At 44.8% G+C, this 26,735-nt stretch overlaps 1 protein-coding gene across 1 annotated transcript in view; it reads right to left on the bottom strand.

Annotated features, from left to right (window-relative positions):
* Positions 1 to 1,578: 1,578 nt before the first annotated feature.
* Positions 1,579 to 26,735, bottom strand: part of LOC141073051 (uncharacterized) — a 110,024-nt gene continuing 84,867 nt past the window's right edge. The window contains exons 6-7 of the mRNA XM_073560370.1: positions 20,752 to 20,855; positions 1,579 to 5,753 (exon numbers count right to left, since the gene is read on the bottom strand). Coding sequence (XP_073416471.1) covers positions 3,688 to 5,753; positions 20,752 to 20,855 — 2,170 coding nt within the window. The 3' untranslated portion in view covers positions 1,579 to 3,687. The remainder of the gene's footprint in view (positions 5,754 to 20,751; positions 20,856 to 26,735) is intronic.

Here is a 26,735-nt window from a genome sequence, read left to right as displayed (position 1 = left end):
AGAAGGGACTGGATGCCTTTCTTGAAAAGTATAATATTACAGGGTATATACACTAGTTTCCTTAATATTGCGTTGATCCAGGGAGCTAGTCTGATTGCCGTATGTGGAGTTGGGAAGGAATTTTTTTCCCAATGTGAAGCTTACTGTTTGCCACATGGTTTTTTTTTGCCTTCCTCTGGATCAACATGTTAGGGCAGGTTAGGACAGGATATGGGTTGAACTAGATGGACTTAAAGTCTCCCTTCAACCTTAATAACTATGTTACATTCACTAACGATATGGGGCGATAAGATCCACATTCCAAAGGGTCCTTCCCCTGCTTTCTAAGCACTATAATATTTGCCTCGTAAAAGGACTCCAGCATAGGCTCCCCTCCCAAATTCTCCAAAATACCTTTAACAAAAGTGGCGCTAATATATCCCCCGATATTTACTGTATAATTCAAATGGGAAACCCGTCCGGCCCAGGGGCCTTCCCAGAGGCCATGTCCGTCATGGCATTCTCTATCTCCTCCAAAGTTAACTCAGCGTCCATAAAGGTCCGCTGGGCAGGACTTAACGTGTGAAATGTTACATCCAACAGGTAATCCAAACATTCCAAGCTATCAGTGCCACTTTTAGAGTTATATATGACTTGTAGTAATCATGAAAGAAACCAAGTATTTCTTCAGTTGAAGACACCAATGAACCATCCTATTTGCGAATCTGTAATATTGTATTGGAAGTATTATGTTGGCGCCAAAAATTTCCTTGCCTGGTTCCCTAATTCAAAATAGGACTGACAGGTAAAGAATAATTTATTCTTAGACTTAGTGTCTATATGCTGGGTATATAACCTTTGAGCAGCTAGCCACTCGACCCTATTGCCGTTAGACTGGTTAGATATGTATGCAGCCTCCGAATCTTTTAATTGTCGCTCCATCTCGTCATCCTCCCTCGAGGTTACTCGCTTGATATAAGAAATCGTAGAGGATAAACAACCCCTCAAACACGCCTTAAGGGCATCCCATTATAAATTGATATTCCGGGGTTCTAGGTGGGACGAGATGTAGCAATGCAACTGATCGATCGTTCTATCGGGAGATTCCACCAACTTCAGCCAGAAAGGGTTCAGCTTCCATACTATCCCATTATTTATCCGCACATATTTAAGAATAACTGGGCTATGACTCGAAATCCCTCTACTGCCATGCTCTATATTATCCACCCACATCGCTAGACCACTGGATCTGATTATATATTCTATGCACGACAGAGAGCGCTTAGTGGATGAGTGACAAGTATACTCTTGTCTCAGGGTGACTCACCCTCCACAAATCCAACCATCCACTACCCTCCATGAACTGTGACAGTTGGGATGTAGCTGGTGGGGGGGACACCCCAGGTATCCCATCACCCAATCTCAGTCTATTAAGGCAGCTGTTTATGACCAAATTAAAATCTCTCATGCAGATGACATCTGCATCCGAATAATTTAGGGCAAAACTCATCGCCTTCTGGAGAATTGACATATTAGCCGGGGGGGGAATTTATAAACACACAATATGACATATTTCCTAGAATTAATCAGTGCATATACATAAATAAAACGACCCTCAGGATCCTTCCAGGCCTCCCAACTAACGTCTCTATCAGTAATGAAACCACTCTCGAGTAACTAGTATGAAATGCGTGGATAAACCACTGTACCCATTGTTTCTGTACACGCCGAGCTGTGTCACTGGTCAGGTGCATCTCCACCAAGGCCACAATGTGAGGGTGATAATGCCTAATCTGCGAAAATACCTTGATTTTCTTCCGGGGGGGTTTTAATACCCCTCACATTCCAGGTCATGCATATTATTTCAGATCCCATGTTTACTCATCTGGATATGGTGCGCATTATTACGCAAGTAAAACTTAGAGAGATCACACAGAAAATGAGATTGCTGTTGGCTGCAACTTCTACCTGAATAACAATTAAAACCATTGTAAAAGAGAAAACAGAATAAGAACCAAACAATCTAGGAGTAAAGTCCCTCGCTCCTATCATAAAACAAAAAAAGGATACCATCACTGAACTCAGTGTCCGGTATTGTTGGTAAACTGGACGCCTGCGGAAAAAGCCCCAATTAAACCATTAATAAAAGAATTCTGTTTAGCAGTAGGTACATTAGGATTCCTTTGCAATAGACCCCTTATGGGACCCGCAGCCACTCAGCTGCTTCCGCTGGATCCGTAAAAAACAAGTTAGAACCCTCGTGGATAACCCAGAGCCGAGTCGGATAGATCATTGAGTACATAACGTTCTTCTCTCTAAGCAGCTTCTTGATTTCAATGAACTGTGTCCGCTGTTTCTGAAGTTCCATAGAAAAATCCGGAAAGATCGAGATCATGGCATTGTTGAACTTAATGGGACTTTTTTGCTATGCTAGATGTAGAATAGCATCCCTGTCCTTGCAGTTGAGGAGACATTCCAGGAAGGGTCTAGGTGGGGCTCCCGGAGGAAGGGGTTTTGTAGAGACCCTGTGAGTCCTTTCTACGGCAAACTTTGGAGAATTCATCCCCCAGAGTAGCTTTAAGCCAGCCTTCCAAAAATTGCTCAGGATGCTGACCTTCCGACCGTTCCAGCAGACCAATGACTCGGATATTATTCCAACGCATTCTATTCTCCAGGTCGTCCGCTTTTTGCCTCCAAGCGTTTATAGAGCCTGCCACTTTTGTTAGCTTAGCCTCCATAGGTGTAATGGTATCCTCTATCTGGGACACTCTTGTCTCCACTTCCGTAATGCGCCCCCTCATGGCCTTCATATCTTGCCGAAGATGCCCCACCTCAGTGTATACATCCTCTATTTTCCCAGTCAGGGATGTCCTGGTTAGGGAGATGGCCTGCATCAACTGTTCGGACTGCGGTTTGAGGGTCAATGCTTCCTGCTCGCTACCCTCCTCACCCCCAGAGGGACGGTTTTTACGCTGAGCTTGTGAAGAATTATTTCTGAGGGACCGTGCCGTGTCAGAGGGATCAGTTCTGGCAAACTTTTAATTTTTCGGCTGCTCCTGACTCCCTGTAACGATTCATGATCAATAGCAATATGGCACAGCAAGATGGCTGGAATTATATACTCTGGGGACTCCCCACTCCAAATTATAAACACAGCAGGGCTATTATGTGATGATACTGTCAAGAATAGCTCAAAGCAGGAGGGCCACGTAAAATTGTAGAGATAGTGCCTGGTACTGAGTCATTAATAGGATTTCTTGTGGCCAGGGAGATCCACAGCGCCCGCAGAGACAGCAGCAGGGAGGGGTCCAGGGGCCCCTAAAGTAATGGCACCAGTGGGTTAAGTGATTTGTCAGTGGGGGAAGCGCGGGGCCCAATCTTGCACAGCACTGACCGCGTGTTCCCCTCCAATCCTCAGGATGTGTGCTCACTGCCCGGGTAGTGATGCAGCGATGGGGGCTGACGCTGCGTCTCTCACTGTCAGAGCACACGTCTAAGATGGCCATCGCCTCATGCAGACCCCACCGCCTGCCCCGGCCTCCTCAGCCGTCAGCTCACCAGAGCCTTTTTGTGTCCTCCCGCAGGGGTCCAGGGGGTCCCGAAACTGGCAGGTATGCAGCGGTAGCAGGGGTCTATCTGCAGGATGGGTGCAGGATGTCAGGAGTTCTTCCAATGTGCATCCTCTCTCCTCAGCTACAAAGCCACACCTCAAAATGGCTTCACTCCTGTATGACTTCTCTGATGTACAGCAAGAGCTGCTTTTTCTGTAAAACATTTTCCACATTCTGAACAAGAAAATGGCTTCTCTCCTGTGTGATTTCTCTCATGTATAATAAGATGATATTTCTTAGTAAAAGATTTCCCACATTCTGAGCATGAATATGGTTTCTCTCCTGTGTGATTTCTCTGATGTACAACAAGAATTGATTTTTGTATAAAACATTTCCCACATTCTGAACATGAGAATGGCTTCTCTCCGGTGTGAATTCTCTCATGCGCAACAAGATGATGTTTCTGAGTAAAACATTTCCCACATTCTGAACATGAGAATGGTTTCTCTCCGGTGTGAATTCTCTCATGTATAATAAGTTGAGATTTCTTCTTGAAACATTTCCCACATTCTGAGCATGAAAATGGCTTCTCTCCTGTATGATGTATCTCATGTGTAACAAGTTTAGATTTCGTAGTAAAACATTTCCCACATTCTAAACATAGAAATGGCTTCTCTCCAGTGTGATATTTCTCATGTTCAGCAATATTTGATTGATCAGAAAAACATTTCCCACATTCTAAGCATGAGTATGGCTTCTCTCCTGTGTGAATTCTCTCATGTACAGTAAGATAAGATTTTGTACTACGTTTCCCAGATACTGAACATGAAAATCGCTTTTCCCCTTTGTGAGATCTCTCATGTGTAACAAGACTTACTTTTCTCGTAAAACATTTCCCACATTCTGAGCATGAAAATGGCTTCACTCCTGTGTGACTTCTCTGATGTACAGCAAGAGCTGCTTTTTCTGTAAAACATTTTCCACATTCTGAACAAGAAAATGGATTCTCTCCTGTGTGATTTCTCTGATGTATAATAAGATGAGATTTCTTAGTAAAAGATTTTCCACATTCTGAGCATGCATATGGTTTCTCTCCTGTGTGATTTCTCTGATGTACAACAAGAACTGATTTTTGTATAAAACATTTCCCACATTCTGAACATGAAAATGGCTTCTCTCCAGTGTGACTTCTCTCATGTACATTAAGTTGAGATTTCCTATTAAAACATTTCCCACATTCAGAACATGAATATGGCTTCTCTCCTGTATGAGTTCTCTGATGTACAACAAGATTTGCTTTTCCTGTAAAACATTTCCCACATTCTGAACATGAAAATGGCTTCTCTCCGATGTGAATTCTCTCATGTACATTAAGTTGAGATTTCTTTTTAAAACATTTCCCACATTCAGAACATGAATACAGCTTCTCTCCTGTGTGATGTCTCTGATGTACAACAAGAGTTGATTTTTCTGTAAAACATTTCCCACATTCTGAACATGAAAATGGCTTCTCTCCGATGTGAATTCTCTCATGTACATTAAGTTGAAATTTCGTATTAAAACATTTCCCACATTCAAAACATGAATATGGCTTCTCTCCTGTGTGATTTCTCTGATGTACAACAAGAGATGATTTTTGTATAAAACATTTCCCACATTCTGAACATGAAAATGGCTTCTCTCCGGTGTGACGTCTCTCATGTGCAACAAGATTACATTTTTCTGTAAAACATTTCCCACATTCTGAGCATGAAAATGGCTTCTCTCCTGTGTGACGTCTCTCATGTGCAACAAGATTAGATTTGTCGGTAAAACATTTCCCACATTCTGAACATGAATATGGCTTCTCTCCGGTGTGAATTCTCTCATGTATAATAAGATAAGATTTAGAAGTATAACATTTTCCACATTCTAAGCAAGAAAATTGCTTCACTCCTGTGTGAGTTCTCCAATGTTTAGCAAATTTTGATTTATCTGTGAAACATTTCTCACATTCTGAGCACGAAATTGGCTTCTTTCTTGTGGGTGCTTTCTTATTTTCTACAATTCTTTTATTTTGCTTAACACTCTGTGAAGAATTAGGAGCTAGTTCTTTGAAAGGAAGGGATGAGGGTATATCTGAGATGGCGCCATGTTCTTCACATGTTTCTTGTTTGAAGCCATCATCTTCTGCTTTAAAATACGAAGATATCAGATGTCCTTCGGAGCTGCTATTATACTCATCTGCAGAGAAAAAAAGCGAATGGATTTTTTAACAAAACCTTAAAAATCATATTCATCTAAATACAAAAATTACAAATTTAAAAAGTTAAATCCTTCATACAATTGTAAGGTATGTAGTAATGCTTTATTAAACTGACTAAAGTGTCATTTACATGATGTGATGACTGCACAAAGAATCAATTGTACTAACATTCCTTCCCAATCATTGTCCAATGCAAATATCAAACAATAAAACATTCCTATTAATGATCTTTTTCCGCCAAACCTATATAAAAATTTCAAAAAAACTGACTGTCGCATCCAAGTATAAACTAAATGTGAACAGGTGCTTAACCTAGAGTCACCAACTCATATACACTCAAACAAAATAGGAAGCACACTGTAGCGCCATAGCATGCAAACATGAATTGCATTACTGCATTAGAAATATAAAAAATTGAGAAAGCTTAGCGCATAAAATGGCCAATTTATGTGTACCTGGAAGCCACGGTAAGACGTTTCTCGTTTTCCAGGACCCTAACCTTGCCAATCCTCACTTAAGGCCCCGTCACACATAGCGATCTCGCTAGCGAGATCGCTGCTGAGTCACAAGTTTTGTGACACAACAGCGATCTCACCAGCGAGATCGCTGTGTGTGACAGCGATCAGCGACCGGCCCCCCTACCGGTATCGCTGATCGCTCTGGGAAATCTCTGGACATTTCTTTCGTCGCTGATCTCCCGCTGGCCAGCACGCATCGCTGCGTGTGACAGGCGGGAGACCAGCGATCAGCGATAAAATAATAATAAAAAAAAATATTACTATTCTCACCTTCCGACGTCCCGCGCAGCATTCCCGCCTCTCTCCACGCTCCGGTCCCAGTAATCCTTTGCAAGAATGACCGCGAGACTTCTTGATCCCGCGAAAACAGACGTCATTGCGGTAATTCTCGCAAAGGATTACTGGGACCGGAGCGTGGAGAGAGGCGGGAATGCTGCGCGGGATGTCGGAAGGTGAGAATAACAATATTTTTTATTTTAATTCTATTTTTGACATGAATCAGCACTGAACACAGCGATGACGCGCGCGCGGCGTCGCTGTGCTAATCGCTGGTGAAGCTGTCTGACAGCTCACCAGCGATCACATAGCGATTCACCAGCGATCCTGACACGTTGATATCGTTGCCGGGATCGCTGGTAAGTCGCTATGTGTGACGGGGCCTTTAGACTAAAGTCATCATCTGTATGGGAACCTATGTAAATCCTCTCCTTAGACTGAAATCTATATCTTTGTGGAGGGGTGGTGGCCCTGCTGTGATTAAAAATGCCTGAGGCTAAAAGGCTCAATATTTCATATTTCTAGTGCAGTAATGCAATTCATTGTTCATGTTTGCATGCTATGGAGCTACAGTGTGCTTCCTATTTTGTATGAGTGTATATGACTTGGTGACTCTTGTTTAAGCCCCTGTTCACATTTAGTTTATGCTTGGATGTGACGGTCAGTTTTTTGAAATTTGTATTCATTAACCTTTGAGTGAGCACTCCACCTCTTAGCCGTAGGCGTTTTTAATCACAGCAGGGCCACCACCCCTCCACAGAGATATAGATTTCAGTCTAAGGAGAGGATTTACATAGCTTCCCATACAGATGAAGACTTTAGTCTAAAGGTACTGTCACACTTAGCGATGTACCAGCGATCCCGACCAGCGATATGACGCGGTCAGGATCGCTGGTGCATCGCTAAGTGGTCGCTAGTGAGCTGGGGACGGGGGTCGCTACTTAACTGTCACACTAGGCGATCCTGACGTCCTCCCGCCCGGCTCCACGCTAGTCTCTCCACAGGAAGCGCCGCAGGAAGCTGACGACGAGAAACGGTCCAGGACGTTCTCGTGCGATCAGCGATAACCAGCGGGGGAGCAGGTCGTGGGTAAGTATCAGACATAGCGATATCGCTATAACGTCACAAGTTATAGCGATATTGCTAGCGATATCGCTTAGTGTGATAGGCCCTTAAGTGAGGATTGATAAGGTTAGGGTCCTGGAAAACGAGAAATGCCTTACCGTGGCTTCCAGGTACACATAAATTGGCCATTTAATGCGCTAAACTTTCTTAATTTTTCATATTTCTAATGCAGTAATGCAATTCATTTTTCATATTTCATGTTTGCATGCTATGGCGCTACAGTGTGCTTCCTAGTTTGTTTGAGGTTATAATGCGGATATACCTTACCGGCTGTGGTGGAGCAGGGTCCCAGAGTCGCCGAAGGCTGGGATGAGGGGGTGTTCGGATGCACGGCGCGCCACTGCGGGGGATCTTATCTCCCGAGATATCCATCTGCGCATGTGCCGTCCAGGCAGCCATTTTCCCGAAGTCCACCGCATAGGAAACCATGGAACTGGCCTTTCACAAAATGTCGGCAGAGCCGCCGCAGCACAGGACATATCCAAACACCGCCTCATCCCAGCCTGCGACCTGCAGCAACACTCCACTCTTGCCTCCTCCAGTAGCGACCCTGGGACCCCACTTCACTGCAGCCACCACCACCCCAGTAAGAAATAAGATGCATGGATTATAAGAAGCACCAACATTTTATAAAAAAAAAGTTTGTTTTCTCTATTTTTCTTCTTAAAATTATGGTGTATATATATATATATATATATATATATATATATATATATATATATAAATATAAAACTGAATGTATGTATGTATGTATGTATGACCAACCAATCACAAAACATCTTTCATTTCACCAGCGCTGTCCAAAAGAAGCTGAGCTGTGATTGGTTGCTATGACCAGCAGTTTTCCTTGCAACCAATCACTAAGCATCTCTCATTTCACCAGAGCTGGTTAAAAGAAGCTGAACTGTGATTGGTTGCTATGAGCAAGTTTTCCCACTTGACAACACCTCAGCAGTGACATGGTGAGAGAAATCTAGCATCCCCGGGAGCATAAGCTCCCAGCCATTGTCTGCCCCCCAGAAAATAGCACAAAGCACATGACAGAAATGAACCCCCCTCCCGTGCCCATATACTCATCACACATCCTCCATCCCATAGGCACATCGTCCCTCTTAAAGGGATCTCCAGTATGGAAGTCAGGGCAAATCCATCCTGCTCTTTGGTTTTGACCCCAGGATCTCTTAAAGGGATCATTGGTATGCAAGTTAGGGCAAATCCACTCAGTGTTTTGGTTCTGACACCATGCCTCTTTTAAAGGGATCCCCGGTATGGAAGTCAGGGCAATTGCCTTCAAATTCTCTGGTACTGACCCCAGGCTCTCTTAAAGGGATCTCCTGTACAGAAGTTAGGGCAAATCCCTCAGCGCTCTGATTCTGACCCCAGGGTTCTAATAAAGGGATCATTGGTATGCAAGTCAGGGCAAGTCCATCCAGCGCTCTGGTTCTGATCCCAGGCTCTCTTAAAGGGATCTCCGGTATGGAAGTTAGGGCAAATCCACTCAGCGCTCTGGTTCTGAACCAAGGCCCCTCTTAAAGGGATCCCCGGTATGGAAGTGAGGGCAAATCCACTCTGCACGTTGGTACTGGCCACAGGCCTCTCTTAAAAGGATCCCCGGTATGGAAGTCAGGGAAATTGCCTTCAAATGCTCTGGTACTGATCCCAGGCTCTCTTAAAGGGATCTCCTGTACAGAAGTTAGGGCAAATCCCTCAGCGCTCTGATTCTGACCCCAGGGTTCTATTAAAGGGATCATTGTATGGAAGTTAGGGTAAATCCCTCAGCGCACTGATTCTCACCCCAGGCGTCTATAAAAGGGATCATTGGTATGGAAGTCAGGGCAAATCCACTCAGCGCTCTGGTTCTGACGCCAAGTCTCTCTTAAAGGGATCCCCGGTATGGAAGTTAGAACCGTTCCACTCAGCGCTCTGGTTCTGACCCCAGGCTGACGGGATGATGTGGGATATTAGGGGTAGTAGTCCGGTGGCTCTGACTGACGGGATGATGTGCGATATTAGGGGTAGTAGTCCAGTGGCTCTGGCTGACGGGATGATGTGGGATATTAGGGGTAGTAGTCCGGTGGCTTTGGCTGACGGGATGATGCGGGTTATTAGGGGTAGTAGTCCGGTGGCTCTGGCTGACAGGATGATGTGGGATACTAGGGGTAGTAGTCCGGCGGCTGTGACGGGATGATGTGGGATATTAGGGGTAGTAGTCCGGTAGCTCTGGCTGACGGGATGATGTGGGATATTAGGGGTAGTAATCCAGTGGCTTTGAAAGGATAATGTGGGATATTAGGGGTAGTAGTCCTGTAGCTCTGGCTGACATGATGATGTCGGATATTATAGTGAATGTGGCTATGCGGAGTGGTAGGGCTCTACACTCAGCTTTATATATAGATAGAATCATTATAATTTGTTATAACTAACCGTTGTTAGTTACTATGCCCAAGCAGCACCGGGCTCTTCAGCTAGTATATTATTATTATTTATTTATATAGCATCATTGATTCCATGGTGCTGTACATGAGAAGGGGATACATACAAATTACAGATATCACTTACAGTAAACAAACTAACAATGACAGACTGATACAGAGGGGAGAGGACCCTGCTCTTTCATAGAATCATAGAATCGTAGAGTTGGAAGGGACCTCCTGGGCCATCTGGTCCAACCCCCTGCTCAAAGCAGGATTCGCTAAATCATCCTAGACAGATGTCTGTCCAGCCTCTGTTTGAAGACTTCTATTGAAGGAGAACTCACCACCTCTCGTGGCAGCCTGTTCCACTCATTGATCACTCTAATTGTCAAAAAGTTTTTACTAATATCTAATCTGTCTCCTCCCATTCAGTTTCATCCCATTGCTTTTAGTCTTTCCTTGTGTAAATGAAAATAAAGATGATCCTTCTACAATGCGACAGCCCTTGAGATATTTGTAGACAGCTATTAAGTCTCATCTCAGTCTTCTCTTATGCAAGCTAAACAATCCCAAATCCTGCAACCTTTCCTCATAAGACAGGGTTTGCAGACCTGTCACCATTCTGGTCGCTCTTTTCTGAACTTGCTCCAGTTTGTTGATGTCTTTTTTAAAATGAGGTGCCCAAAACTGGACACAGTATTCCAGATGAGGTCTGACCAAAGAGGAGTAGAGGGAAATAATGACTTCACGTGATCTAGACTGTATGCTTCTGTTAATACATCCTAGAATTGCATTTGCCTTTTTTGCTGCTGCATTACACTGTTAGAAATCAAGTGAAAAACACAGGAGTAAAAGGTCCATGATACTAAAATTATTGAAATGTATTATTTTATTATAATAGTTAAAATGACAATAGCAATAAGTACACAAATTACAATACTAAATACTAAAATTATTGAAATGTATTATTTTATTATAAATACTAAATACTAAAATATGATGGCCCAAAGATCAGGCAATCCTGGCTGAGGTCAGATAGTAATGATTAGAGCAAATTTGCATAAAGTGCAGACAACATATGGGGAATAACAGGCTCACACCTCCTCACAATAGGGGTCATTATATAGATAATAATCAGAGGTGTGAAAAAGTGCTCAAGCAAAGTGCTTACCCATAATGGAGCTGCGCAGGAGCGCGTTTCGCTCACTCTTTATCAAGGTGCGGTGCAGTGTGCCGTAGCGGGCCACCCTTAAATATCCCCAAGGCCAGCTGAGCACAATAGCGGCGCGTGTGTCCAAGAACCGCCCTCGGAAATTGCATCACCAGTAGGCATGGAAACACGACGCCGCAAGTCAGCGCAGACCGGAAGTCGTCACCAACATGCATACATCATGTTCCTGTGCCCCCAGCAATGCTCCAAGGCACGTGAATCCGGAGACATGCGCACTATGCAATAGAAACAGGCCACCATAGACATACAATAAGCCCAGACGTGTCATAGTGTACAGCGTAATGCATATACATGATGTGAAAAGTAAAGATAATATAGGAATCATAATACAAAACACCATTACGTGTTATAATCAGATCTAAATACCACAAGTACATTTCTAAATATGTAATATGAATAGTAAGAGGGGAAGTGATAAGGAAAAAAGAAAAAAAAAAAAAGAAAAAAGGGGAACAAATATATATAAAAAAGACAATAATAAATAACATAGTTAGTATAGCAGATGGATCCATATTCAGCGTAGCCCATAGCAAATCTTCATCTCTACAGCCATAAAAGGATGAAAAAATGCTTGATCACTAGCATAAAACTAAAAACTAAAAAATATTATATAAATATATACAGAGACAAAGACATAAGACACACAATAAATCCAGGATGTGAAAGATCAATATTATTTTCACAAAAAAGAGCTAAAACTCAATTGTTCATTAAGCCCAAGTGGTGTCACGGTATCAAGTACCGCAATCCACCGACACTCTCTCTGGGCAAGTACACTGTTAAGATCACTCCCCCTAATGCCGGCACAAACATGGTCAATACCCCATGCCTGAAAACCCGTGGAATTACAATTGTGCTTAAGGCGAAAATGTTTGGGAATGGTTTTAAGGGTACTAATGTCGAGCACATCCCGGGCAGCCTCAATGTCACGTATGTGTTCACGTATTCGTACGCGCTACTCCCTGGAGGTAAGACCAATATAGATCAACCCACAGGGACATACTGCATAGTACACAACATAAGTGGATTTACAAGAGATATAATCCCTAATCTCGTAAACACTGAGGCCATCCGATGAGGTGTAAAAATCTTAATACACGCCAAGCAATCTCCACAAGGAAAGAAGCCAGTTCTAGAGGAACCTGCCCCAAACAACCTGGGAATATGTTTGACATAATGGCTCCTTACCAATATATCTCGTAGGTTATTGCATCGCCGTGCCGTCATCAGGGGGCGTTTGGGAAGACATCTATGCAATAGGGGGTCCGTCCGAAGAACAGACCAATGGCGATTCAAAATCATTCTCATATCGTCCCATCTATGATTGAAAGTAGAGATAAATCTCAGATCTCCATTAGTGTTATCAGATGATGAACCTCTCACCCCTCCTAATAGAAGACCATCCCTAGAGGTACCTCTAGCTCGCTCATAGCCCCTTTTGATACAACGGTTGCTATAACCCCTCATTCTAAACTTCTCCACAAGGTCCACGGCCTGTCTCTCGAACATGGAATCCGTAGAAAAGATTCTCCTTGCTTTCAAAAATTGTCCTACTGGAATGGATCTGATCGTGGATTGCGGATGGGAAGAAGAGGCATGTAGGAGAGTCGTTGCAGTTCAGCCCTGACATAAAAGAATGTAAATCACTGATTGGACCCTGCCAGATAAACAGGATGTCGTCGATGTATCTGCAACGACTTTAACATCCGTCTTACGTATGTCTTTCATGCTAAGGAGATTTCCTTCCTGGACGTGACATTGAAAGTCCAGGAGGATGGTCTGATTCATACTGACCTTTTTCGTAAAGAGACATCTGTTAATGCTCTTCTACATGCCTCTTCTTCCATCCGCAATCCACGATCAGATCCATTCCAGTAGGACAATTTTTGAGAGCAAGGAGAATCTGTTCTACGGATTCCATGTTCGAGAGACAGGCTGTGGACCTTGGGGAGAGGTTTAGAATGAGGGGAATGGAGATCTGAGATTTATCTCTACTTTCAATCATAGATGGGACGATATGAGAATGATTTTGAATCGCCATTGGTCTGTTCTTCGGACGGACCCCCTATTGCATAGATGTCTTCCCAAACGCCCCCTGATGACGGCACGGCGATGCAATAACCTACGAGATATATTGGTAAGGAGCCATTATGTCAAACATATTCCCAGGTTGTTTGGGGCAGGTTCCCCTCGGACTGGCTTCTTTCCTTGTGGAGATTGCTTGGCGTGTAAAAATCTTAAACGGGCTAGGTCGTTCACCTCATCGGATGGCCTCAGTGTTTACGAGATCAGGGATTATATCTCTTGTAAATCCACTTATGTTGTGTACTATGCAGTATGTCCCTGTGGGTTGATCTATATTGGTCTTACCTCTAGGGAGTTACGCGTACGTATAAGTGAACACATACGTGACATTGAGGCTGCCCGGGATGTGCTCGACATTAGTACCCTTAAAACCATTCCCAAACATTTTCGCCTTAAGCACAATTGTAATTCCACGGGTTTTCAGGCATGGGGTATTGACCATGTTTGTGCCGGCATTAGGGGGGTGATCTTAACAGTGTACTTGCCCAGAGAGAGTGTCGGTGGATTGCGGTACTTGATACCGTGACACCGCTTGGGCTTAATGAACAATTGAGTTTTAGCTCTTTTTTGTGAAAATAATATTGATCATTCACATCCTGGATTTATTGTGTGTTTTATGTCTTTTGTCTCTGTATATATTTATATAATATTTTTTATTTTTTAGTTTTATGCTAGTGATCAAGCATTTTTCCATCCTTTTATGGCTGTAGAGATGAAGATTTGCTATGGGCTACGCTGAACATGGATCCATCTGCTATACTAACTATGTTATTTATTATTGTCTTTTTTATATATATTTTTTCCCCTTTTTTCTTTTTTCCTTATCACTTCCCCTATTACTATTCATATTACGTATTTATAAATGTACTTGTGGTATTTAGATCTGATTATAACACGTAATGGTATTTTGTATTATGATTCCTATATTATCTTTACTTTTCACATCATGTATATGCATTACGCTGTACACTATGACACGTCTGGGCTTATTGTACGTCTATGGTGGCCTGTTTCTGTTGCATAGTGCGCATGTCTCCGGATTCACGTGCCTCGGAGCATTGCTGGGGGCACAGGAACATGATGTATGCATGTTGGTGACGACTTCCGGTCTGTGCTGACTTTCGGCGTCATGTTTCCATGCCTACTGGTGATGCAATTTCCGGGGGGCGGTTCTCAGACACACGCGCCGCTATTGTGCTCAGCTGGCCTTGGGGGTATTTAAGGGTGGCCCGCTACGGCACACTGCACCGCACCTTCATAAAGAGTGAGCGAAATGCGCTCCTGTGCAGCTCCATTATGGGTAAGCACTTTGCTTGAGCACTTTTTCACACCTCTGATTATCTACTATATAATGACCCCTATTGTGAGGAGGTGTGAGCCTGTTATTCCCCATATGTTGTCTGCACTTTATGCAAATTTGCTCTAATCTTATTACTATCTGACCTCAGCCAGGATTGCCTGATCTTTGTACTGTATTGTAATTTGTGTACTTATTGCTATTGTCATTTTAACTATTATAATAAAATAATACATTTCAATAATTTTAGTATCATGTACCTTTTACTCCTGTGTTTTTCTCTTGGTTTCTAATCATATTTAGGAGTGTCCTGTAGGAAGAATTATTAATTTCCCACTATGATTGTATTTGTGGGTGGCTTCCCTCCTTATTTGCTTTTTTTCTGTTTGCTTTCATGCATTACACTGTTGACTCATATTCAGTCTGTGATCTATTAGTATACCCAAGTCTTTTTCACATGTGCTGTTGCTTAGCCCTATTCCTCCCATTCTGCATATGCTTTTTTCATTTTTATTGCCCAGATGTAGTACTTTGCATTTTTCCCTGTTAAAAAACATTCTGTTAGTTGCTGCCCACTGCTCCAGTTTATTTATATCTTTTTGAATCCTCTCTCTCTCTTCTTTAGTATTAGCTATCCCTCCTAGCTTTGTGCCATCAGCAAATTTAATCAGTTTACCCTCAATTCCTTCATCTAAATCATTGATAAAGATGTTGAACAATACAGGGCCCATGACAGAGCCCTGTGGTACCCCACTTGAGACATTCTTCCAACTAGATGTGCAGACATTTATGACCACTCTTTGGGTCCGATCACTAAGCCAGTTATGAATCCACCTAACAGTTGCCTTGTCCATTCCATACTTAGCCATTTTTTTTTAGCTTACATGCTACAGGATGGTGGGGAAGGAGACAGTAGGTTGGTGGGCTGCAGCAGTTCCGGTGTTGGTTGAGGTGATATCTCCGGTAGTGGTGAGAGAGAAGGAGGTAGCGGGGTCATTGCAGGCTGTAGGCTTTCTTGAAGAGGTGGGTTTTCAGGTTCAGTCTTAAGGATCCAAATGTGGTTGTTAGACTTGTTGGGGCAAAGATTTCCAGAGGACAGGGGCAATTCGGGAGAAGTCTTGGAGGCGGTTGGATGAGGAGCGAATACATGTGGAGGAGAGAAGGAGGTCTTGGGAGGACCAGTGATTACGTGAGGGAAGGTATTGGGAGATTACTTCAGAGACAGATGGGGGGAACAGGTTATAGATGGCCTTAGAGGTCAGTATTAGTAATTTGAACTGGATACGCTGAGGGAATGGGAGCCAGTGAAGAGATTTGCAGAGGAGAGAAGCGGAGGAGTAGCGAGGAGAGAGATGAATTAGTCGGGCAGCAGAGATAAGGATGGACTGGAGAGGTGTGAGGGTGTTAGCAGGGAGACCACAGAAAAGGATGTTGCGGGAGTTGATGAGGGCATGCACAAGCATTTTAGTAGATTGAGGGTTGAGGAAAGGATGGATTCTGGAAATATTTTTGAGCTGAGGCGACAAGAGGTAGAAAGAGCTTGGATGTGCGGTTTGAAGGACAGGGCAGAGTCAAAGGTTACTCCAAGGCAGCGGACTTCCGGTACTGGGGAAAGCGTGATGTCATTAATTGTTATAGCTAGGTCAGGTAAGGAAGATCTGTGAGATGGAGGAAAGATGAGTTCAGATTTGTCCACATTGAGCTTGCGGAAGCAAGAGGAGAAGGAGGATATGGCTGAAAGACACTCTGGGATTATGGACAGCAGAGAGGTGACATCTGGGCCAGAGAGGTAGATCTGAGTGTCATCAACATAAAGGTGGTACTGGAATCCGTAGGACTTTATGAGTTGCTGCAGACCAAGTGTATAGATTGAGAAGAGTGGGGGTCCTAAAACAGAGCCTTGGGGGACTCCAACAGAGAGAGGGTGGGATGAGGAGGTGGTGTGGGAGATGCTGAATGTGAGGTTGGAAAGGTATGAGGAGACCCAGGATAGGGCGAGGTCTTTGATGCCGAAGGAGGAGAGGATCTGTAGTAGGAGGCAGTGGTCAACTGTGTCGAATGCAGAGGACAGGTCTAGAAGCAGGAGTATAGAGTATTGTCCATTTGATTTGGCTGTAAGTAGGTTGTTAGTAATTTTGGTCAAGGCTGTCTCAGTGGAGTGATGGGGGCAAGTTAGATGAGAGGTGGGAGGAAAGTTCAGCGTGGACGGGAACGCATCCATTGTGTACATAGAAAGTGTTCTGCAATATAAATGCATGCGAGAACAGAAACAAATGATCATTGCTCCATCACAATGAAAGCTAATAAGCCCCAATCAACTTCCTATATCATCAGTTATGATGATGTTGCAGCCGCTAGCTTTCAGTCCTTAGGGGAAGTAGACGGTTGTAGCAGTAATCTTTCTCTGAGAAGTGACTGTTACATCTCCCTTTACCACCTCAATGACTGGAAGAAAACGGCAACAGAGAAAATATAACTTCACTTCCTCCCAGTAGCCGCTCTTCCAAGAAAAAAGTCCAACATGATTTAAATACTATTTACCGTACCTACCGACTATCACTATATCTTTACAAAGGCAGATAATGGCCTGTAACAAGCACTGATGGATCATATGGGAGCATTTTTCTTCCCTCTCTCCATAGAAAACAGATGAATGCTTGGTCAAAAGTTCATCTCTACAGAGGATTCGGGAGAGACATCGGACAGCAGACTCAGAGAGGTATAATTGTGTATACTAACATTAGGTGACCAGAAAAATGCCCAAAAGAACAAGCCCACAGATATGAAGGCCCACAGGAAAACCCACAACCTGTTATGCTATATAGCTCCGGAGCCTGTAAACAGTGTGGCCACAGCTGCATCAGCATGTGCCCATTTTTCTGTGTGTGAATACAGCCTTAGACCTCTTTAACCCCTTGACAGTGCGGCCAATTTCCATTTGTGTATTTATGTTTATTTCCTCCCCTTCTTCCCAGTGCTATAACTCTTAATTTTGTCTCCACATGGACATATGAGGGCATGTTTTTTGGGGGGACAAGTTGTACTTTTGAATGCCATCATTTATTATACCTCATAGTGTACTGGAAAATGGGAAAAAAAATTGCGGTGAAATTGTGAAAAAATGCAATTCTGATATTGTTTTTTTGGGAATTGTTTATATGGTGTACATTTTGAGGTAGAAATGACCGCGCTATATGATTCTCCTCATCAATATGAGTATAGCGATACCAAACATGTCTAGTTCTTTTAAATGATTTTAGTGGTAAAAAATAAAAATAATCATACATTTGAAAACAGATGTTTGGTTTGTGTCACCATTTTCCGATGCCCGTAAGATTTTAGTTTTCTACTGATGGAGCTGTGAAAAGGCTTAGTTTTTGTGGGGTGAGACGACGTTTTTATTAGTACCATTTTGGGATAGATGTGACTTTTTGATCGCTTCTTACAGCCTTTTTTGTGGAATTGCAAAAACCAAAAAAAACATAGTTTTGTCATTTTTGAATTTTTTCTGTTTACAGTGTTTTCTGAACGGGTTAATTGTTTTTGTATTTTAATAGATTGGACTTTTCTGACATACCATATTTTTGGATTGTAAGACGCACTGTTTTTCCCCAGAATTTGAAAGGGGGGGATTGGGGTGCATCTTATAATCCGAATGTAGCTGTCTGGGGGGGGTGGCGATTGCAGTGAAGCGGGGTTGCTGCTGCAGGAGTGGGGCGATGCTGCAGGCCCCAGGCTGGGAGGAGGGGGATGTTCGCGGTGCAAGGTTACATTGAGCTCCAGGCTTTCAGAAAATGTCGTGAGTACTGTCACTTCCCATCTTTTTCACTGCGATTTACTTTGTAAAAATGTCCGAAAAAGGGGCCATACGCACAGATTAAGATCTTAGTCATTAGCTGACCCCCGGCTGTCATGACAACGCATCAGCGACCCGTGATAACGTCACGGGCGAACTGATGGAAAGAGAAAATGACACAAAAGTGCATGTCGGCGCATATTAAATACCGCTGTATTGACAGAGGTATTTAACAGGTTTACAATTGCAGGTGGAGCACTGCTCCGCCCACGACTGTTAGCTCCAGGCCCTGGCTGAGATACACAGCTATCACTTGCAGGGTATGGGTTGGCTTGATGCGGGAGCACGCTCCATATACCTACTTCTGACATGTGTCAAACTGATGGTCGGTGCTCATAGCAAGTGAGCATTTAACTCATGCTTACGGAAAGCACGACGGAAATCCCGCCCATCAGTGACTCCGTCACATGATCGTGGGTCACCAATGGGTTGGCATGACAAACAGAGGTCTCCAGCAGACCTCTATGGTTGTCACTGACAGATTGCTATGAGCGCCGCCTGTTGGTCGGCCCTCAGAGCAAGTGAGCAATTCTGCTACATACAGGTGATCTGATCATCGCCTGTATGTAGTCTCCCATGGAGACTATTAAAGCATGCAAAAAAAAAAATGTTTTTAGAAATGTTAAAAAATTATAAAAGGTCAAATCACCCCCCTTCACCTCATTCAAAATAAAACCAAACATACACATATTTGGTATCGCTGCATTCAGAATTGCCCTATCTATCAATATAAAAAAAGAATTAACCCGATCGGTAAACGGCCTAACGAGAAACATAGTCAAAAGGCCAGAACTGTGTCTGCAGCAAAAGGGCATCATTAAAAACGTCAGCTCGGTGCGCCCTCACCAAGCACTAGATCTCGAAAAATGGAGACGCTACAGGTCTCGGAAAATATGCGCATTTTTTAAAAACAGATTTTGGAATTTTTTTTTCACAGCTGTGGGATTGCATTTTTTTTGCAATTTCACCGAACTTGGAATTTTTTTTCCCTGTTTTCCAGTCCAAGACATAGTAAAACCAATGGTGTCGCTCAAAAGTACAACTCGTCCCGCAAAAAACAAGCCCTCATATGGCCATTTTGACCAACAAATAAAAAAGTTATGGCTCTGGGAAGAAGGGGAGCAAAAAATGAAACTGCAAAACCAAAAATAGCTCTGGTCGTAAATGGGTTAATATGTTTATGAAGTGGTAGACATTAATTACATTTAAGACTAGTTGGTTAAATCACTGATTATATGTCTGTGGCCTGGACTGTTCTTGAATAATGAAGAATAATTGGCTTCCTTATATTGCATACCTCGATGTGTGTTGTGGAACTTTTGTCTATTGCTCAGTGACTACCTCAAGTCGATCACTAGCACCTCAACTTCCATGTGACAGAGCCCAGGACACACTCATACTGTACCACTCGTGTCACGGGAAAGGTCAGGAGTCAGTGCTATCAGGCGGAGTACATCTCACATGCTCCATGACAGCTACATGCAGAGCGGAGGAGCCGTATGGCCGTGCATTAGGAAGTCATGGCAATGGCACAAATATAAGGCTGGATAAGCCCAGGCACTATTCTGCTTTCTCTTATAATCTACTCCTGGCTGTAAGAGCTCATACTCACATGCAAGAAACACGGCCGAGTCTCGCATGTTAATACCTGGCACTGCTGCCGGCACTCAGATCAGAGCGTTCAGCTGTATGTATTTCTATGCAGCTGAGCACTCCGGTGATGAGTGCCGGCGGCAGTGCCGGGTGTTGACGTGCGAGACTCGTCTGAGTTTCTCGCGTGTGAGTATGAGCCCTAAGTATGAGGAAATTTTCTGAAAACGAGTATGTTAGAAGCTCTACTCAGTTCAGTATATCAAATAGGTTACATTTTAATCGTGAAGCCATGATGGAAATCATAAAAAAACACTAAACGAGGTTTGTTACGTGTCACTAATGTTCTATCATCTCAGTCTATTATTATATCCATATTGCAGACGCACAGCCGGTGTTATCACACATAGCGCCATCACATTGTCAGCCATATATAAACTGTATGTTAGCTGAGTGGGGGGAATCTACGGCCCAAAACAACTGAAAAAAAAACAAAAAACTTCTATCCAAGAATTGTCCGGTTCGGAATGAGGTGAATGTGACTCTTCTCTTATTTCATGGTGACTCCTCATCAGGACGGTTACCTGTAAGATCTTCCTCTTTGCACCGCCACTCATCTCCCCACACATCACTTTCTCCTTTCTCCATTATGGATTGTGGATTATTCATCAGATTTTTGCCTGGATTTCAAAACTGTGAAAATAATAATAATAATATATAATAAAGTCACAGACAGAAGGAAAACTCACGTGGAATGTTCCAGATGGACGCTTTTACTACAAGCTCGTGGCACCTGAACCGCCAGCCGATGCCGACATCACCACCTCCTATATCACCAGTGCCGCCCTCAGAGTCAGTATAGCGGTGCCTAGTGATAGAAGCCAGGGTCGCTGGAGCAGGGTCCACTGATTTCCTTCATTATTTTGTCTTCACATTTCAGATGCCCTGACATTTTTATTTTTCCATTATATAAAAACTGTTTTACTTGGAAATTTTGAATTTTTGGGGAACATATTTTTAGGTGGGTTGTAAGCAATTTGTTTTTTTTCTAATGGTGTTCACCTGAGATATAAATGGGATGTTAGAGGAATCGTCCATCCTTTTTTATATTTACATGCAGCTCAGTATGGTCTAAATCAGTGTTTCCCAAACTCCAGTCCTCACGGCCCCCACGGGTCATGTTTTCAGGATTTCCATAGTGTTGCACAGGTGAGACAATTCCTGATGCATTGACGTTACTTCCACCATCTGTGCAATTCTATGGAAATTGAAATTGACAACAAAACCTATCTACAGGAGACTGGCACAGCTATGGGAAGTAAAATGGCTCCACAGTATGCAAATCTTTTCATGGCCAAGCATGAAAGCGACTTTGTGTCCTCATGTCCCATCAGGCCCCTGGCCTACTACCGCTACATTGATGATATTTTAATCAACTGGACGGAGTATGAGCCACAGCTAAAGACGTTCCACGAACAGTTTAATCAATTTCATCCCACCATCAACTTAACACTCAACTACTCCAGCACTGAGATTACGAGTCCTCAGGGTGTGCGGAATGTCAGGTTGGTGCAAGTGGGGAGACTGTACCATGTGATCCTTCTGATTTAATAGTGACAGACTATAGCCAATGGTAGGATTTCGCTCTACTTGCCAGATTGAAAGGTGGTCACATGATCGCTCATGTGATTTGCAGACTTGTGGTCACGTCCCACCTGATGTGAGAAGTAGGAGGAGACATCACTTGGGGAGAGGGGGGAATTTTTTAAGCTCACCACGCCATCTCATCCTATATTGAAGGCTGGAATCTGTGTGTCGGGTGCCGGTTCTGCTGGTGAAGTTCAGCGATAGATTCAAGGAAAGGGAAATGAGCGGCAGATCCATCCACAATATGTCAAAATTTAGTTAATGTTTTTTTAAAGATTCATGAAAAATATGGAATCCAAAAAATATATATAAAGCCTCCTTTATATAGACGTCATTCAGCCACAGATCACAAGTCTGCAAATCGCATGTGAGCGATCACATGAAAACCGCTCGATCCGGCAAGCAGAAAATATTACCATTAGCTATATTACACAGCTTTAGGTCTCGCCCTATCAGTGCAGAATTACCAAGTAAACGACACCTATATATTATACACAATACACCCCATACATGAGACATGTACAGTATCTGTATTACGCAATGCGCATACTTGTGGTCTCGTGCTGACTACATGTATCTGTCGTCTCTCAATGCAATCCTATTGATAGAAGCCAAGGATGTCTGGTCGGTCTGTGACCGCACAGATAGATAACCCAGTGATAGCTCTGAGTACCGATAATGTGGATGTCACCTGCAGTCCCATGTAACACCACAGACAGTGATTATACACAGCAACAGAATAAAACCTAAGTGCAAAGAGACGTTCAACATGTTGGAAAAAAACTGCTGCTCACATAATTCTGCATCGTGCGGTCAAAAACCATAAATGTAATAGATGTGATATCACAGAGCACAATCCCACCGACATTCAGAGATTTACCTCCTGTCTCGCTCTCTTACCTCCTGTCTCTCTCTCTTACCTCCTGTCTCTCTCTCCTCTCTCTTCCCTCCTGTCTCTCTCTTCCCTCCTGTCTCTCTCTCTTCCCTCCTGTCTCTCTCTCCCCTCCTGTCTCTCTCTCTTTCCCTCCTGTCTCTCTCTCTCCCCTCCTGTCTCTCTCTCTTCCCTCCTGTCTCTCTCTCCCCTCCTGTCTCTCTCTCTCTTCCCTCCTGTCTCTCTCTCTTCCCTCCTGTCTCTCTCTCTTCCCTCCTGTCTCTCTTCCCTCCTGTCTCTCTCTCTTCCCTCCTGTCTCTCTCTTACCTCCTGTCTCTTCCTCTCTCTTCCCTCCTGTCTCTCTCTTCCCTCCTGTCTCTCTCTCTCTTCCCTCCTGTCTCTCTCTCTTCTCTCCTGTCTCTCTCTTCCCTCCTGTCTCTCTCTCTTACCTCCTGTCTCTCGTCTTCCGTCTCTCTTGTTCCTTCTTCCTGGCTGCCTCTGGCCCCGCCCCTCCCTGTAGCCCCGCCCCTCCCATGTGACCGCCGCAGGCTGATAGCTGTGAGGCTGTAGAGGGGAGAGAGCAGCTGTGAGGGTCCTGTCTCCACTGCTGACTGCAGGCTGTGGGGATTCCTGCTACACTGCACCAAATACTCAGCAGTGAGGGACACTCACTTCAGGAGACTCTCCGATCTCTTCCTGAATTTCAGCTCCATGAAGGAGGAAGAGAAAACAGAGATCCTGCTGGGAGAGGAAGAGAGCGCGGTGGAGATAGCAGCGCAGTATGTGAGCACATGCTATAGGCTATGTGCACATGTAGCTTTTTGGGTGTGCGGATTTTGGAGAGAAAACCGCAGGTAAATCCGCAGGACAAAAGTCCTGCGGTTTATCTGCGGTTTCACACCTCATAATGGATGAGGTGTAAAACTGCAGCGTTTCTGCACCAAACAATTGACATGCTGCGGATTGGAAACCGCAGCAAAACCGCGCGGAAAAATCCGCAGCATGTGCACTGCGTTTTTTTTCCATTTAAAATAAAGGTACTGTACAACGCAGCAGATTTCACTATGTGAGCACATACCCATAGGCTGCGAGGAAGACAACTATGATCTGCCATGGACGTCCTTACCCCCCACCCTGAGCCCCATCCATCGTTCCTACAGTCCCTATTCCCTACTGTATACATTCTTTGGCAAAACTAATGTTTATTTTTTTCTGCCAATAAAGCTTCTTTGAATTTGAGTCCTTCCCTGTGTCAGGATTGCAGCGCTATGTGTCGGGGGTCTGCACAGCACCGAACGCTATCAGGGGTCTGCACAGCACCGAGCGCTATCTATCGGGGGTCTGCACAGCGCCGAGCGCTATCTGTCAGGGGTCTGCAATATCTGTCGGGGTTCTGCACAGCACTGAGCTCTGTCAGGGGTCTGCACAGCGCCGAGCGCTGTCAGGGGTCTGCACGGCGCCGAGCGCTATCTGTCAGGGGTCTGCACAGCACCGAGCGCTATCTGTCAGGGGTTTGCACAGCGCCGAGCGCTATCTGTCAGGGGTCTGCACAGCACTGAGCGCTGTCATGGGTCTGCACAGCGCCGAGCGCTATCTGTCAGGGGTCTGGACAGCGCCGAGCGCTATCTGTCAGGGGTCTGGACAGCACTGAGGGCTATCTGTCAGGGGTCTGGACAGCACAGGGCTATCTGTCAGGGGTCTGCGCAATGCCGAACGCTGTCAGGGGTCTGCAATATTCAGGGGTCTGCAATATCTGTCGGGGGTCTGCACAGCACTGAGCGCTATCTGTCAGGGGTCTGCACAGCGCTGAGGGCTATCTGTCAGGGGTCTGCACAGCACTGAGCGCTATCTGTCAGGGGTCTGCAATATCTGTCGGGGTTCTGCACAGCACTGAGCTCTGTCAGGGGTCTGCGCAGTGCCGAGCGCTATCTGTCAGGGGTCTGCACAGCACCGAGCGCTATCTGTCAGGGGTCTGCACAGCACTGAGCGCTCCCTGTCATGGGTCTGCACAGCGCCGAGCGCTATCTGTCAGGGGTCTGGACAGCGCCGAGCGCTATCTGTCAGGGGTCTGCACAGCACCGAGCGCTATCTGTCAGGGGTCTGCACAGCACTGAGCGCTCCCTGTCATGGGTCTGCACAGCGCCGAGCGCTATCTGTCAGGGGTCTGGACAGCGCCGAGCGCTATCTGTCAGGGGTCTGGACAGCACTGAGGGCTGTCAGGGGTCTGGACAGCACTGAGGGCTATCTGTCAGGGGTCTGGACAGCACTGAGGGCTATCTGTCAGGGGTCTGCGCAATGCCGAACGCTGTCAGGGGTCTGCAATATTCAGGGGTCTGCAATATCTGTCGGGGGTCTGCACAGCACTGAGCGCTATCTGTCAGGGGTCTGCACAGCGCCGAGTGCTATCTGTCAGGGGTCTGCACAGCGCCGAGGGCTATCTGTCAGGGGTCTGCGCAACGCCGAACGCTGTCAGGGGTCTGCAATATCTGTCGGGGGTCTGCACAGTGCCGAGCGCTATCTGTCGTGGGTCTGCACAGCGCCGAGCGCTATCTGTCAGGGGTCTGCACAGCGCCGAGCGCTATCTGTCAAGGGTCTGCACAGCCTGGAACTAATAATAATAATAATAATCTTTATTTATATAGCGCCAACATATTCCGCAGCGCTTTACAGTTTAACAGTTTCAAAACACAAGTCATAAGTAACATCGTTAACAATACAATGATTAAAGCACAATAAGACAGCTGCTGGTGAGAGCTTACAATCTACAATGAGGTGGGGGAGATACAGAGGACAGGTGTGTATTTACAATGATGTATTTACAATGATGGTCCAGCCATCTTGAGGGAGTGAGGGATGTTTGGATAGTGAATGAGCTACACACGCACACTTACACATAGAATGTCTTTTATTAGTGAACATGATAGGCCGCTCTGAACAAATGTGTTTTGAGGGAGCGCTTAAAACTGTGCAAATTGTGGCTGGTCCTAATTTCTTGGGGTAGAGCATTCCAGAGGATTGGTGCAGTGCGGGAGAAGTCATGGAGTCGGGAGTGGGAGGTACGGATTAGTGCAGAGGTTAGTCGAAAGTCATTTGCAGAGCGCAGCGATTGGCTAGGCCGATAGACAGAAATGGATCAGGGCGACAGTGAGGGTTTTTGTTGTTTCCATGGTGAGATAATGGCGGATTCTAGAGATGTTCTTTAGGTGTAAGCGGCAAGAGTGGGCAAGAGATTGTATATGGGAGGTGAAGGAGATATTGGTGTCAAATATAACAGACAGCGCGCCTGCTGCCGGGGTGTTATTATAGTGCCACCCACGGAGAGGGAAATGTCAGATTTAGGGAGGTTAGTAGGCGGCCGGAGTAGAAGTTCAGTTTTGAAAAGGTTGAGTTTCTGATAGAGAGGGAACATGATGTTGGAGACTGTGGACAGACAGTCCAGGCGTTCTGTAGTACAGCGGGGCTAAGGTCGGGGATGACGTATATAGTTATGCGCTGTGTTATCTCTCATGGGACTGCACAGTGCCGAGCGATATCCTTCAGTAGGCTGCGCAGCGCCGAGAGCTATCTCTTAGGGACCTGCACAACGCCAAACATGAACTTCACCAGGAAGTCCGTGTTACTGTTCGGGTTTGGAAGCCCAAACATTGAGGCTATGTGCACACGTAGCGTTTTAAAACGCTCACTAAAAACCGGACTCCTTCCCAGAAATCGCGCGATTTCACCGCGATTATGATCGCGATTTTGCCGCGATTTTCGCGTGCGTTATTCAAGCACTTTCCAAGCGATTTGAAGCATCACTTGGAAAGTGATTGACAGGTTGGTCACACTCGTCAAACATAGTGTTTGACAAGTGTGACCAGGTTTTTACTATTGAGGCCGCCTATGCGGCATCAATAGTAAAAGATAGGATGTTAAAATGCTAAAAAAAAATAAAAAATCGGGGTATATTTACCTTCCGGCGTCCCGCGCTGCATTCCCGGGCCTCAGCGTTCCCAGTAATACCTTGCGAGACCTGTGATGACGTTGGTCTCGCGTTACTATAGTGATCTC

The sequence above is a fragment of the Dendrobates tinctorius genome, unplaced genomic scaffold, assembly GCF_039654945.1.
Source record: "Dendrobates tinctorius isolate UK_male_01 unplaced genomic scaffold, ASM3965494v1 ptg000295l, whole genome shotgun sequence".
Taxonomy (NCBI): domain Eukaryota; kingdom Metazoa; phylum Chordata; class Amphibia; order Anura; family Dendrobatidae; genus Dendrobates; species Dendrobates tinctorius.
The sequence above is the reverse complement of the archived record's forward strand: the minus strand, read 5'-3'. Positions and strand labels throughout refer to the sequence as shown.